This window comes from Pollachius pollachius, assembly GCF_949987615.1.
Source record: "Pollachius pollachius genome assembly, chromosome: 3".
Lineage (NCBI taxonomy): Eukaryota > Metazoa > Chordata > Actinopteri > Gadiformes > Gadidae > Pollachius > Pollachius pollachius.
Window position 1 is genome coordinate 5,626,752 of NC_136936.1, and position 14,784 is coordinate 5,641,535.

Sequence of the window (14,784 nt, forward strand, 5' to 3'; positions counted from 1 at the left end):
GGGAATTGGGGTTGTCAGTTGACAAAGGGGGTTTTGTTGATTTGTTCTGTTGTTGGGGCTAATTTCTCGGGATGATGTGTGTTAATTGTGTGTTGTTCCATTGTTGTATGATGTGTAGTGTGATCGGGACCATTAGTGAGAGTGTTGTGTGTGTTGGTCAGGTGTCCCGTGTTTCTGTTACGTTCGGTTGTTAATAAAGGCAGTCCGTAGTCGTGCGGTGTATGGGGCACGGAACTGCATAATTGTTCAACCTGGGCTCCCGTCTCGTCCTTCCCGTGCTGCTCGCCACAATATATTGTATCTATTTACAATAATTGTAATAAGGAACTTAAAGTAGTTATGAATAACCAAACACATAAACACGTGTAAAATATATATTCCTCCACGCAAGGGCGTAGGAACCGGGGGGGACGGAGGACGGAGGACGTGTCCCCTCCAATATTGGAGACAGGCGCATTTGTCCCACCTAAAAATTATACCAGGGGGAGAAAAATATTTTATTTTATTTTGAAAGCGCAACACAGCGTCTTGTCACCGCTTCTTATTCTAAAAAACTGGATGATTGAGCGTGCAATTAAAGAATTGATTTGATATTTATCAGTTCATTACTGCCATTCAAAATGTGTTTTCCTTTACATTTACAAATGTATCTTTTTAGTAGAATAAAATATATTTGTGAATTTTTTCAGCGTAGTTAATTAATGACATATTTCTGTATTTCAAACCATTAACGGATCTGTCAGGTTTCCGATATGTGTACCCCCCAATGTTAAACTCATTCCTACGCCCCTGCCTCCACGACAAGTCTCTGGGCCCGTTACAGACGTAAAACATGATGATTCATCCTCGACCTGTGAATCCTTCTTAATGCACATGCTGAGCCACCAGGGGGCGCCAAAGGGTTGACAAAAGTGTCAACTCATTACCCAGCGCAATTCCTCACTTAGCACTGGAGCAGCCTGAATGATGGACAGTTACTGCCCAACTCATAGAAAGCAATTGCCTCACTGGAGAATAAAGATATGATAATGATACACATGCTTCGGGTTGAGTTGGAGAAGGTCGTAAAGTCACAATGGCTGCACAATGTCGTGTTAATCGCCATCATTAAGTAATCTCCTCGATTACTATGTGCCCTTCTAATATGCCACCTTCAAATCTGCTTAACAGCAATGCTGTAATCAGACGGATGGCAAACAAAAAAAATGAACAAGATTAGACACTTATATCGCAATTGTAACAATGACACGTGCAGAGACGCGCCCAGTTCGTTAGACCTACCGGGGCACATGCCTATCGCGTAAAAGGGACTCCATTTCCCACAAAACCCCATAGTGGCACCGTTATCCCAATGAGCAAGGGGCCCATAGGAGCCCATAGCTTCCATGTATGGGATGTTACATCATTGCCAAGACACCCACCTTTTCTAAACGATGATGCAGCCGAGAGAAAGTGAGGAGGGGGAAAGAGCGCACAGACAGCAGGGAACAGCTGCAGCTCACGGTTCGCGGAGAAGAATCTCACTGCATTGCGATTAACAGAAAAAATAGCCATAGACTTACTTACACTCGATCTAGAATAACGTAAAAACCAATCCAACACATTAAACATGGTTGACCGTGAGCAGTTGGTGCAGAAAGCCAGGCTGGCTGAACAGGCTGAGAGATATGATGATATGGCCGCTGCAATGAAATCGGTGAGTCTATGGGAAACGATGGCAAGGAGAATATTTTTGATTCTGAATGTCACCATCTACTATAGATGGGCTATAGAGAGATGCATGTATAGATCTACGGCCCAGATGTGCAGGTGCATGATTCATTGAGATGTCTCTCGCCGTTAGATGCATGATGATGACAAGCAATGATGATGATCCAAGCAATGCACAAATATCCTACTTTACATATGATACATGTATTTAATGATCCAACGTTAGACAAAAGGCTGTTCGTTTTAAAGCATTTCCTAAAAGTGGTTGGGATGTCTCTTTGGGCGGTGCCTTCCTCTAAACCCCACCGTACAAGGAGAAGATACTAGAATCATATTCATTAGCCATGCATCTTCATTAGAGAAGCATCAGTCTCTCAGCTGTGATCTCAATGTCAGATGGTTGAGTTTATCTAGATTTTCTCCATTCTGTAATCTCCACTTGCCAAATATTAGTCTAATGTATGGGGGTCCCATATCGACAATGACCAATATACCTGCTTTATGAAACCAAATAAAAAAAACTCGAATTCTGGCTATAATGCTATAGTGACATACAATTAGAGATTGGTGCAAATATGTTGAATGAGGAAAAATACAATTTGGAAACTAAATTGATGGATCTTGGAGAGCATAGTAACAGCTCTGTACTCTTAACAAACGTAGGAGGCAGTAGAATCTCTCTAGAATATTCTTTGTCATATTGCAGTGAGTCAATGGGAGCACATTTGGTTGTGGGATTTGTATTTTTCTTCTGTTGTACAGGATCATTGTTTTGGGCTTTTCAAATGATTGTTCACATCACTTCACATTATTCTGTTGCTTCTGAGCAAACGGTAACCCCGTTCACATCCACTTCCTTGTTAATCTTTGGAGGATTTTATAAATAATTTTTGAGATATTTTTTAATATTTGCAACTGACACAACACAATATTTGAGATTGAATATCAGTCATACCGGATCACACAGGACCACTGCCTGACTGGTCTTGGATCAGGCGTTATATCCATTGGTGGCCCCTGTCGTTGACTTGGACACATTTCTTACGGTGGATGTCAGCTGGATTTATCAAATGCAATCGGTCACACTGCAGTTAAAACAGAAACACTTTTTTGTACAACTGCCAACCACAGGCCAACATAAACGACACTAGAGTCAAGAGCAGTTTTAAAAAGGCTGATATCCTTGCTGAATTCAGAATTTTGTGTGACCTACAAAAACCCGACCGCTTCTGATGTTGGAATAGTGTCGTCATGGTGACCTATAGCATGGAGGGCCCTCTCACAATCTGTCTTGTCAGTGCAGTCCAAAGTAGGCCTGTTAGAAATGGGTGCAGACTGTACACCAAGGGGAATCCCTTAGCTCGGCTACTCTGAGGATCACTTGATGACAGCGGAAAACGGGGGGTACGTCGTCCACAACTGTTCTCACTGCACAGAAGAACCCAGGAACGCGTGTCCATACCGAGTGTTAAGGAGACACAGAACAGAACAGTGATGGTTTAGTGATTCTAAAAAGTGTGTCCCATCACCTTTGTTACTTTAATGTGATTGTTATTAACCTACAGTATTTTAATCATAGGAAATAAAAGGCATTTGAGCGGTTACACAATATGGTATCTGCATTTCAGACCATATCTACTCTCATATCATGATATTTATCGGTTGCACCAGTGTTCAGTTAAATGATCTTGATATAGTTTCCAGGGCAACATTGTTGTATCATCCCCTTACCCCCATGTAGGGGGATATTCAGTGAGTTGAAACCATCCATCTTTTTTGGATTTGTATTTATCAAACAAAGCTCTATTCTAATACTACAACATCAGCTTCATTTGATAACGGATCGTGGTTTCCTCTTTGTTCCTTGAAGAGCATGAAAGTCAAACTCATGATAACGTATTGCCATTTTGGATTTGGCTGTACGTATATGTCCCATACCGGCCACAGAGCGTCTCCCTATAGGTCCCGCTCTCTGGTCCATCCACTCCCAGCCTGTGACGTCATGCTTCATGCGCTATTGTGCTATTGGCAAGAGAATGTCAGAGCCGCTTAAAAGGAAGGAGGGATCTGCTGCTAACTCATGGATGAGAGCCGCCTCGTACCAGGGCCAATTACAGTGTGTGTTCAGTGGAGTCTTTCCTCTAAACAGAGGAAGGATTACACAGATGGCCTGCAGAACCTACCCCACTTGTACCCTTACTTGTTCCCTTGCAGTACAAGTTATAATTCATGTTCCAGGGCAAAGAGTATTAAATTGCAATGGGATCATACCACTATTACATCTTTATGGGTTTTTTATTGGTATACAACCTAGTTACACAGGGTAGTCATGGCCTGGCATGATGGACAGGTGAACAGATCAGCTGTAGCTCTGGAGAAGGTTACTGGGACAATGCGATGCAGTGGTTGGTTTTCATTTACAGTGCAGCTGCCGTGGAAAGCTCCCGGGAACAGGCTTCTGTCTTCAGTACTCGTCTCTCCGTTGAATAAAGGCTTCTCGCTAGCTAGCTAGCTCGCGCTTGCTGTACTCATGGCAGCGGATGCTGCTGGTGCAATAAATTAATCTATCTCCATGGAAACTGTGGATTCCACCAATGAAGAGTGGAACCTTGCACATCCCTGATGCTGTGCCTGGTGATTACTAGCTTGGCATTTATTTATTTCATTCTGAAAAAAAAGGTCAATGCCATATTTGGGGCATGATGATCTGACAACGGCCGTCAACAAGGGTGTGTTTGAGCCGTCGCGCTGCAGGGTGATCGTGGAGCTAGTAGCCAATAAGCTCTCTTCTTCCTCCCGCAGGTAACAGAGCTGAACGAGGCCCTGTCCAACGAGGAGAGGAACCTCCTGTCCGTGGCCTACAAGAACGTGGTGGGGGCCCGGAGGTCCTCCTGGAGGGTGATCTCCAGCATCGAGCAGAAGACGTCGGCCGACGGCAACGAGAAGAAAATCGAGATGGTGCGCGCCTACCGGGAGAAGATCGAGAAGGAGCTGGAGGCCGTGTGCCAGGACGTGCTCAACCTCCTCGACAACTTCCTGATCAAGAACTGCAACGAGACGCAGCACGAGAGCAAGGTGTTCTACCTGAAGATGAAGGGCGACTACTACCGCTACCTGGCCGAGGTGGCCACGGGCGAGAAGAGGGCGGCGGTGGTGGAGTCGTCCGAGAAGTCGTACAGCGAGGCGCACGAGATCAGCAAGGAGCACATGCAGCCCACCCACCCCATCCGGCTGGGGCTGGCGCTCAACTACTCGGTGTTCTACTACGAGATCCAGAACGCGCCGGACCAGGCCTGCCACCTGGCCAAGACGGCCTTCGACGACGCCATCGCCGAGCTGGACACCCTGAACGAGGACTCGTACAAAGACTCTACGCTCATCATGCAGCTGCTCCGGGACAACCTGACTCTGTGGACCAGCGACCAGCAGGACGACGAGGCCGGCGAGGGCAACAACTAAAGAGGGAGGTTCGACAACTTTGAGAGAAAAAATTTAAAAACACACACCCAACACGAAGAGCCGGTGGACTGGGGGCAGAGCGCTTTTGCCGATGAAACTACCGCAGCAGTTGTTTATTTTTCCATGTGTTAAATAGAATGGAAAGAGAGAGAGGGGGGGGAGCAGAGGTTAAATCTTAGTTTTAGATATATATTTAAAGAGATATATATACACACGGTTTGAGAGGGGGTCTTGTTGATTTTCTCTTTGACATCTTTGCCAAAACCACTGACATGTCAGTCAATCAGCCTGGAGTGGTCGATGTTGGATTGAAATGGCAGCCTCACACTGGCAAATAGGAACTGGTTCTGGTCCTAAGGAGATAAGCTGCTTAGTTAGGATTTTGCGTGACAGAGATGCATATGAGACATTTGAGAGTTAAACATGAATATAAAAAAAATAGCTTGAATGAAAATGCCTCAAAAAAAATAAGTTTGCGTTGGTTCCAGTGCTGGACTGAAGGACAACAGGACGATGTGAGCCTTCGGTATTGAATTTGATCATCCGACCCAGAGTTTAGGATTTTAATCTGGTCCGAATTGACCCTGTTATTTCTAAATTGGATATAATTATATTGAATACATATTAATAAATATTCCCTCTTGCTATCTTTGGCAATGTTTGGCGTTTCACCTATTAAATGACATCCGTCCTATCTATGACAACTAGGTCACTGGAACCAGAGATTATTTTGGAGGTAAAGATTGCTCAAGGCAGAGACTTAACCATATAGGACAGAAAAAAATACTTAAAGCAGCTTCAGAGTTTGTGGTTTACTTCTGTGTTTGTTTTATTAAATGCACTTGCCTACTATACTGTTTATTCAGTGTAAGATGATAACGACAATAATATCGACTATTCAATATTGTGCATGCTGGTGATGTATTTATATCCAGTAGCTTGACTTTATTAAATTATACTGTGGGTGTTAAGTATTCCTATGATTGAGAAAACAGGCTTTGTCTGATGTTGATTTCTATTTATGTTGGATTCATTTTCTGTTATGGTTTTAATTTGCTATACCAAAATGGTGATCGTAAAAATTGACCTGTAATGGGAGTTGCTATAGTGACATGCAATATGTGTATTTAATTTATTAAAGATAAAAAAAATGAATAGAATAGAGAAAAACACCAGTGATCCCTTAATCGCATCTGCTGGTGTTTGTCAGATTTGAAGTATGGTCTTTTCGTCCATTAAAACCGTATTTAAGTACTTTATTTTATCATGCTTTTCAGTTTCACTAATCGTAACGTTTCCAAATCTATCTTCCACTGATGAATTCAAATCATGGACCATATTTTTGTTTGATTTTATTTAACATTTGTATTGTTTTTATACCTTTCAGCTGTTCTTGAGTGGCAAAATATCTTGAATGTGTCATTATGTAGCAGTTGCACAAGAACCTAAAGTACAGCTATGAAAATAAAAAACAATATGACAAAATTATTAATGCACCATGTTCTGGTGTCTAGTGAGTTGTTGTAATGTCACCCAATGGTAAACATGCTTTCAATGAAAACCTTTTGGGATAAAAAAAAATGCTTTAGCCTTCTGTTTGTTGTGCCTCAAGTACAGTTTGTGCTTTTAATGGTTTGTGCCCATATTATATATTTATATACAATACCCAAATGTGAAAACATATGTTTGAAACCAATCGTTTTACGTTAGGAAACTGCATACCATGGCCAAAAGAAGCTGCTGAAATGGTTTCTCTTGACAATGCTGCTAGTTCAATAGATTATTAGATTTACATGTTATGTGGATGTTGGTTAAAGGTACACTAAATAATTATACTTTGAAATGGCATAACTTAAAAGAGAGACAAAGAAATATTGAAGCGAAAGAAAACCAAGAGCCTTACAGGTTTTAAGTAACAATGTTAATTCACAATTCACTGTTTGCTTATATCGGTCACCATTACCTCACAGCGTAATGCATAGTTACTTTATGTTATATATTTAAAATATAGATGTGATGTTTAGGTGTTGAGGGAATGTAGATGTATAAGTTTAAGTCTTCGCAATAGCATTAGCTTCCATCGAAAGACACTAGTTTAAAATCTTGAATCGAATACTATTCTGGTTTGCTATACGTTCTAGCCAGAATTACTCACATTCTCAAATATATTTTTGAACACTTGGTCGGGAGTATTTCCTTCACTGATAAGAATATATCCTTGTGGAAAAATGTTTTGTTTTTATGTTTCCAGAACATATATTTTTGATTTTAGCTATGCATAGGCCAACCTTAGTAAAACATCAATATTATAGTGACAAATTCCCCCCAATATCATGTTTAAAAAGCGAATTTTAAAGTAACTTCAGTGTGCTCATAGATTGGACAAACTTGTAGCCTAAAAGTGTATGGAACAACAGAAAATGAAATGGATGCGTTCTGTGCACAAAGCAGATTTGGCTGTCTTCTGTTGCCCATTAAAGTTATTTGTTTAACAGTTTTATTCTTTTTTTGGGATTTCTCCTTGTATTAGCATTATCATAGAAAGAAGGATGCCAGAGCTTATTTATTCTCATTTGGCAAATGCAATGGGGAGCAAGTAATTAATTTGGAAGCAAAATTCAAGGAGCACACAACAATTTAATGATAGTAGCCTACTGGAGGCCAATATATCATGAGGGCGCATCTACTGAAATACTGAAGTATGTTTTACCAATTGTTCAAATAGTTCAGCATTAACAATGTCAACCACAGCTTAGGACCACAGCTAATCGCCCGTCTTATGTTAAACAATGGACAACCCAAATCCTTTAACCTCCTCGGGTGCCAGCCTGCCGTGTCTTCTGCCCGGCCTGCAGTCTCCTGCTGCAGCGCTCAACCGTTCATTAGATGAATTTCTCTACTTTGAACGCTGCCGCTTGCCAGCCAATAGCTGGCAGGCTCCCCCCTTCCGAAGCGACCAATCCGAGTGCTGTTGCTAGGGCTATAATAAGTCTCCTGCTATTTGCCAGGCTCCTTGCTGCACTGCTCAGCCTCAGACACCTATCGCATCCTGTAGGAAGACCGCACGTGCTGCACGGGAGCCGTCAGAATGTATAGCGATGATACCGCGACCCCCCCCCCCCCCCCCCCCCCCCATGTGCTGTAATGCACCACAAGGATTTCATTACATTTTTGACCTAATGTTATCAAATTCGTTTTTATCACTATTTTATTACTATAGCTACTAGATTATAGATGTGGACACATATTGGGGTTCTACGTTCATTATAATTTATAACATTTAATTATGAAGTAGTGCAAATTATATAAAATTTGATGATGAATTATGATACACATTACAACCAAAGGTTTTTGATCCTAATGAATAATGAAATAACGTATCCATTATTAGCATGGCCCGCTAGATTAGAGCAACAATCAACCGTTTTGTTGATCAGAACCAGAGGCAATGGGGTCTGAAGGTGACATCACCGTGGTGATGAGAGCATTTGTCTGAACTCTAACCATAGTCAAGAAGCTCCCTGGGGCTCTTTGCCCATGGAGATGCCGCTGCTGTTTTATCTGTGGACCATTGCCTATAGGAATATTCACATCACTGCTGCAACTACACAAATACAGCATCCGTCTAGCAATCATCCTGCAGTTAAGACTCTCCAACCATGAGGGAGTTTCTAAGTGAAGGTATTAACGCTCCAACAGCATACGAATGTAATAATACCGCCATAGTAATTGGCTCACAGCACTGCCACCATGATGATAAAACCCAGTGACAGAGACCGACAGAGAGAAAGAAACAGACAGAGACAGAGAGGAAGAAAGAAAGAATCAGACAGAGTGAGGAGAGAGAGACAGAGAACGGTATAAACAGACAGAGCTTAGGAGATTCAGAGACAGAAAGACAGAAAGATATTAACAGAACGATAAAGACAGAGAGAGGAGAGAGAGACAGAGAAAGTTATAATCTGACAGAGAGATAGAGACAGACAAAGAGAAGAGAGAGAGAGACACAGAAAGATACATAGAGAGATGATGGCGAGACAGAGATAGCAAGAGAGAGAAAGATAGAGACAGGGAGGAAGGAGAGAAACAGAGATAAAACCATTTCTGAATGCTCACCCTGGTTTATAACTGTATACATTACAGTATACATTATCCACTTGATTTACCACATCCAAACAGTGATCCCTGAACAACATGGGATTCCAACGCTTCATCAAAGCCATTCTAGCAAGACCAGAGCTTTGCATTAGTCGATCAATATAAGTTCTTTATTCTTGTTGACAGCAAACGTCTGGCCCACAAGTCCTTTAAACCTGGCAGGCTCCTGGGTTGTATGTGAGCCATGGACACACTGGGGGGGTCCAGGCTGGCCTTGGTGTAAGTGTGGGACATGTATGCAGTGTGTGACTGCACGCAGAATGACAGCAGTCAGCGAGAGATTTACGACTGTGAGAGAGACGCAAAGAGGGGAGACAGAGACAGAGAGAGGGAAAGATAGAGAAGAGAGAATGAGATGAATAAATGGGTGAAACGGAGCAAGACAGAGGCAGACACACAGAAAAAAGACAGGAGAGAGAGGGGGAGAGAGAGAGAGACAGAGAGAGTGCGCGCACAAGAAAGAGAGAGAGACAGAGAGAGAGCGAGAGAGAGAGAGGGAATGAGAAAGAGAGAGAACTGTGAAAGAGGACCCTTGTCACTAGTGAGAACAGAGCTGACTATCCAACAGAGCTATCCTATAAATAGGGCTTCTTGCAGCCTTTGAGTAGACAGTGAGTCAATGACAGACATCAATGTGACAGACGGGCCACTGAAGAGATACGGTTCTGCATAGAGAGCCATCCCCGGACCAGGGCAACTGGCCTGGGGGGTTAACAGTTTAACTCTGCAGGTCATGTGCAGAGGACACATTCAATTCCACAGATAAAAACCCAAGTTTTCTTAATGTTCGTAGGACATACATGATCTGTGAAACCACCAAAACACAGCAATGCAATGAGTTGCCTTCTCATTGTAAAGTATAAATGCTATGGAGGACTGCTGCACACTCAATTATTCATTTCTGCATTTAGACTTTGTATTATTTATCCAAAGCATCACCATGTTCAGCAGAAGGATCTTGAAGGAGCTATTTCAGGAGCAACTTGTCCCAAAGAATTGAGTAGGCATTGCATCTGACTATCAGTACAATTCATATTCTTTGAGCCTATTTAAGGATGAGTTTCGTCCATACATTCAGCCTGTAAACGTATATATATAAATAGAGTTCACATGTTTGTCAAGCCGAGTTTCCATTCCTTCCTGATAGCATCAGATGTGATTATGTGAAGTATCTAAAGAATGGGGATGACAGAAGTAATAATAGGGATTCTATAATTATAACCTCTCAAACACCTTCTTTTACACTAGTTACATCACTCTCAAATGTATTTTTAGCTATTCCAATGCAGAAGCTCCAAAATCATTGACTAACAATATCAGGCTCCATGTCATTTATGACAACTACATACAGCAAATAAAAAACACCACTAACTAAACTATGCATCAGGTTGGTCAATGGTAAATGAAAACCTCTTTAGTGGAATTTGTTTTCCCTTTCCTTTTTCTCTTTGACTCACAAGTAATAACAATAAATATTCATACCCTTCAGTACCCTACTTCCAATATTGTAAAAAATAATAAAACATTACAACCAAATTAAAAAAGCTGAAATTATTGGGAAGTAAAGGCAGGAGACACATACAAATCTTTAGCTCAAATTAGGAAAAGGAGGAGACCCCTGTTATAATGTACAAATGAGACCTGATGACCAGAGCAACGAATATCTGTGACTCAATCTGTGTTCTGCTCCATAATCGACTAGGGTACTAAAATCTGCATGAATGCAGATGAGGTATGAAGAGATGAAGAGTTGACTGCTACAGTCACTTTGACTGCTCAAATAATGCAATACGTTTTAATAATCAAAGCCTGCAGATATCACGATTATAAAGTAAACATTTGGAAGTAACCAGTTAGTAAACACAGAGATATATTACATTGCAAGAAAAACATGCTGACTCATTTGATTAATTTGATTAGAATAGCTTTATTAACATTATTCAGGGTAAGGGTATAGAGCTAATTAAATGCAGTTAGCATCTAACCAGAAGTACAAATGTAGTGTTATTTACATATATGCAGGAAATGTAAGTGCAATAGCGAAGTAATGCTATATTTTACAATATGAACAGTGGTGAACCGTGGAGAGCTCCAATGAACAAAATATAGTGCAAATGTAGGTTGTATTAAAGGCATCTGTACCTTTGGTGCTGCGTATAGCAAGCGCAGATAGTATAGTATATGTAGTATAATAAGTGCAGAGTATAGCAACATAGAGTTGGTTGAAAATTGAAAAAAGGTTATAGACAAATGTAGGGTGGCTCCCGGAGTGCTTCACGGACTGATGCAGAGCTGTTGCCACAAAGGGATGCGGTTCAGGAGTATGCTCTCAAAGTCCAGCGGTAGAAGTCTACCAGTATCCTGTGACGAAGGCAAGGTTTCATAAGTCTCCTTAGGAATTAAAGGCGCGGTTGCACCTTTTTTTTACCAGGATTGATGAGTTTAGGGACCAGGTTAGACCATCAGAGATGTGGACGCCAAGGAGCTTAAAGCTTGACTTAAAGCTTTTATCCAAAGCGACTCACAGCGGTTAATGCACACATTCACACTCCCACGGCGGTGTCAGCCATGCAAGGCTACAGCAAGCTCGTCGGGAGCAGTAAGGGCTGATTTTCTTGCTCATGGGACACCTCGACACTCAGCTAGGAGCCGGGGATCGAACTAGAAACCCTCCGGTTACCAGTCAACCCGCTCTACCTCCTGAGCTAAGCCGTGCCACGCCTGTTGTCCGTGATGATCTCCTGGTCTTCTGGGAGTTAAACACCAGGTTGTGGTCGGCACACCACGCAGCCAGGTGCGAACCCCATCCCGGTAGGCCGTCAGGATACCACCTCTGATAAGCCCTCCCACCGGGGTCTCATTCGGCTTACTTGATTAAGGTGTTGGAGTCATGAACAGGATCGCAGTCATCATGGGTGAACGGGGAGCCCAGAGGAGGGCTCAGCACGCTGCCTGGTGGCACGCCGGTGTTCAGGGTGATCGCGGAGGAGTGGAAGAGTGTCTGACTCAACAACGGGGGTCTGTTGAGTCCTGGGGCAGGGGGAGGTACTGGTACTGTGCTGGCTGAGCTTGGAGATCAGCCTGTAGCGGATCTCAGTGTCAAAAGCTGAACTGAAGACAATGAACAGCATTTTAACGCACAAGTTCTGCCCTGTTCAGGTATGTCCGGGCAGATTCAGGAGCCGGGACCGCTGGTAGGGAAACTGGTACGGGTCTAATGTGGCAGGCAGATCAGGTTTTAGGTGTGAACTGATTTCAGGAAGCCCTTGGCAATGATTGGGGGAGGATGCGACCGGATGGAAGTCGTTAAAGGGCCTAGCAGTGGAGTGGTTTGGCACTGGCGTCATGATGGCGGTTTTAAAACTAATGGGGACCACTGGCCGGGCCAGGGACAGATTGAAAGTGTCCGTAAAGACCCAGGCCAGCTGCTCCGGGCAGGCACTCAACACAAGGCCGTTATTTTGATTGTGTGGACAAGCTCACAATAAGAACAATGCCTTATTTTGTTTCAGAGATAGACTGATTCATCTGTTCATTAAAAGGTCCATGAAAAATGCAAGTCATGCAATAGCGAGAGTGCGAACATTTAATCAATAATTGACACAAATCCCAAACATATTCACAACAGCCTGAATCCAAATCTCTCTATTCCCCGACTAATCAAACTGTCAACCCACATTCACACATTTTCAAAACCCTTATGCTCCATCTCAAATTGACACGCATCAGTCACGCCAAGTGGCCGGCGGCCATATTACACCTCCTAGCGTCGGCGAGTGCAGCTGATTACACACACACCGCTGCTGGGAAAACCCCCGCATCGGCAGTGCGCCTCACCCAGGGGAGAGGGCAGGGAGAGGGCAGGGAGAAGGAAGGGTAGGCGGGCTACCATGGAGGTATCCACCGTGTTACCAGGGGAGGGGGGACTTGTTCATGTGGTTATATTTTTATTAATGGTATTATATTCTGTTGTATATAATAATCCTTGGCACATAAGGGCTACTTGATAAGGATTTTTCATTTTTTTTAATAAGATAATCCTTATAATAAGTGTATAGTTAAACATAGTTAAATATATAAATATACATTTATTACATTCGTTTCCTGTGAATTGCAATATTCGTGAAAAATGGGGTTCGGGAATACACATTTGTTTAATATATATATAAAAGTATTATAAAATATGTGATATTGCAAGAGGTAATATAAGCTCCTATAATTCGTTGTGAATCAGGTTAGAGGGTGGTCATCAACAGTGGTGGGCTCCTATCCTCTATCAGAGCTCAGTTGCCCTGTTGCATGGCAACTGTTTCCACAGAAATCCATACACTATAGCGATAGAAGAATGTGAACAAACACACTTGTAGCTTCGTTTCATGTCATTTCCATGTCTATACAAACAGATTTAAGGTGTCCTTTTTGCATGTTTGTGTTACTAATTAAGTGCAGAATATGTCGCCTGTACAGGATTAAAACAAGTCACAAGACAGTTTCGTATTGCAAGCGTGTATTGACATTTATTGACGTGTGTCGTTTATTAATGGCATCACAACGTAAAAAACGCACACAGTATCAACAAGGTCTAATTCACAGAAACGATATTTTAAGCTGCCAATATCCATTCAAACACGAAATCAACCCTTGTTTCCCTCTGGATATCCCCGGTTCATGTTAGGTATACTTTGCTTCAGTGCTGTACATAACGAATGGTCTTGTCTGATAACACCACCTACTCTGAGAGCAGCCCGACATCACATGGTATCATGACTGTAAGTCATTTTATTAATGCATGGCGATGTCAGCTCACTCCCAAGCTTATAGCTCAACAAGCATGTAGGTTACTATCTGCTGCCTCCAAAAGGCAAGTCTGACGGACCGATAGGTTTGATCAGCTTCAGACTCAAAGACTGTTGCTGCCGTTTCTCCTCCTCCTTACTGTACTCCAGCTTTCTTTTTGCTGCATCATGCCCCCCCCCTTCCCTTCCTCCCTCCCTCCCCTCCCCTCATCCCAATACAATACATCTATGTACGTCTCTACTTATCACCAATATGGAGCCAGAAATATATCAAGTGCATTGAGAGAAAGGTAAGAAATAAAGGGGGCAATTTATTAAGGGATATGGAAATATTCACACAACTGACTTTTTTTTGTTTCATGAAAAGCCTTCCCCTGAAGATCGGAGAGTCAGCATTGAACACTAGTTTGGTTGACGTTATGTATTTATCTCTGACCAAGATCGTTTATGTGGGGGCGGATACGGGCTTTTCAGGAATCAAGTCACTGGATATGGAGAGAGGTATTTGCTGGCTTTGGCTCGGGCTCCCTTCCGCCATCTAGTGGCCACACAAATAACACGCAGTTGCAAAAATGCCAACTTATAGGACTACAGTGGTATGGTATATTCCTAACAGGGCAAATCTTAGGTAGAGTTGAATTGTCTGCGTTTACGATCATTT

The 14,784-nt window shown here is 42.5% G+C and overlaps 1 protein-coding gene across 1 annotated transcript; it reads left to right on the top strand.

The window, feature by feature from the left end:
- Nucleotides 1-1,609: 1,609 nt before the first annotated feature.
- On the top strand, nucleotides 1,610-5,169 carry ywhag2 (3-monooxygenase/tryptophan 5-monooxygenase activation protein, gamma polypeptide 2; the record flags this gene model as incomplete). Its single annotated transcript, XM_079733130.1, has 2 exons — nucleotides 1,610-1,696; nucleotides 4,513-5,169. 2 exons carry the CDS (start codon nucleotides 1,610-1,612, stop codon nucleotides 5,167-5,169), a joined length of 744 nt encoding a protein of 247 aa, XP_079589256.1.
- Nucleotides 5,170-14,784: the final 9,615 nt, after the last annotated feature.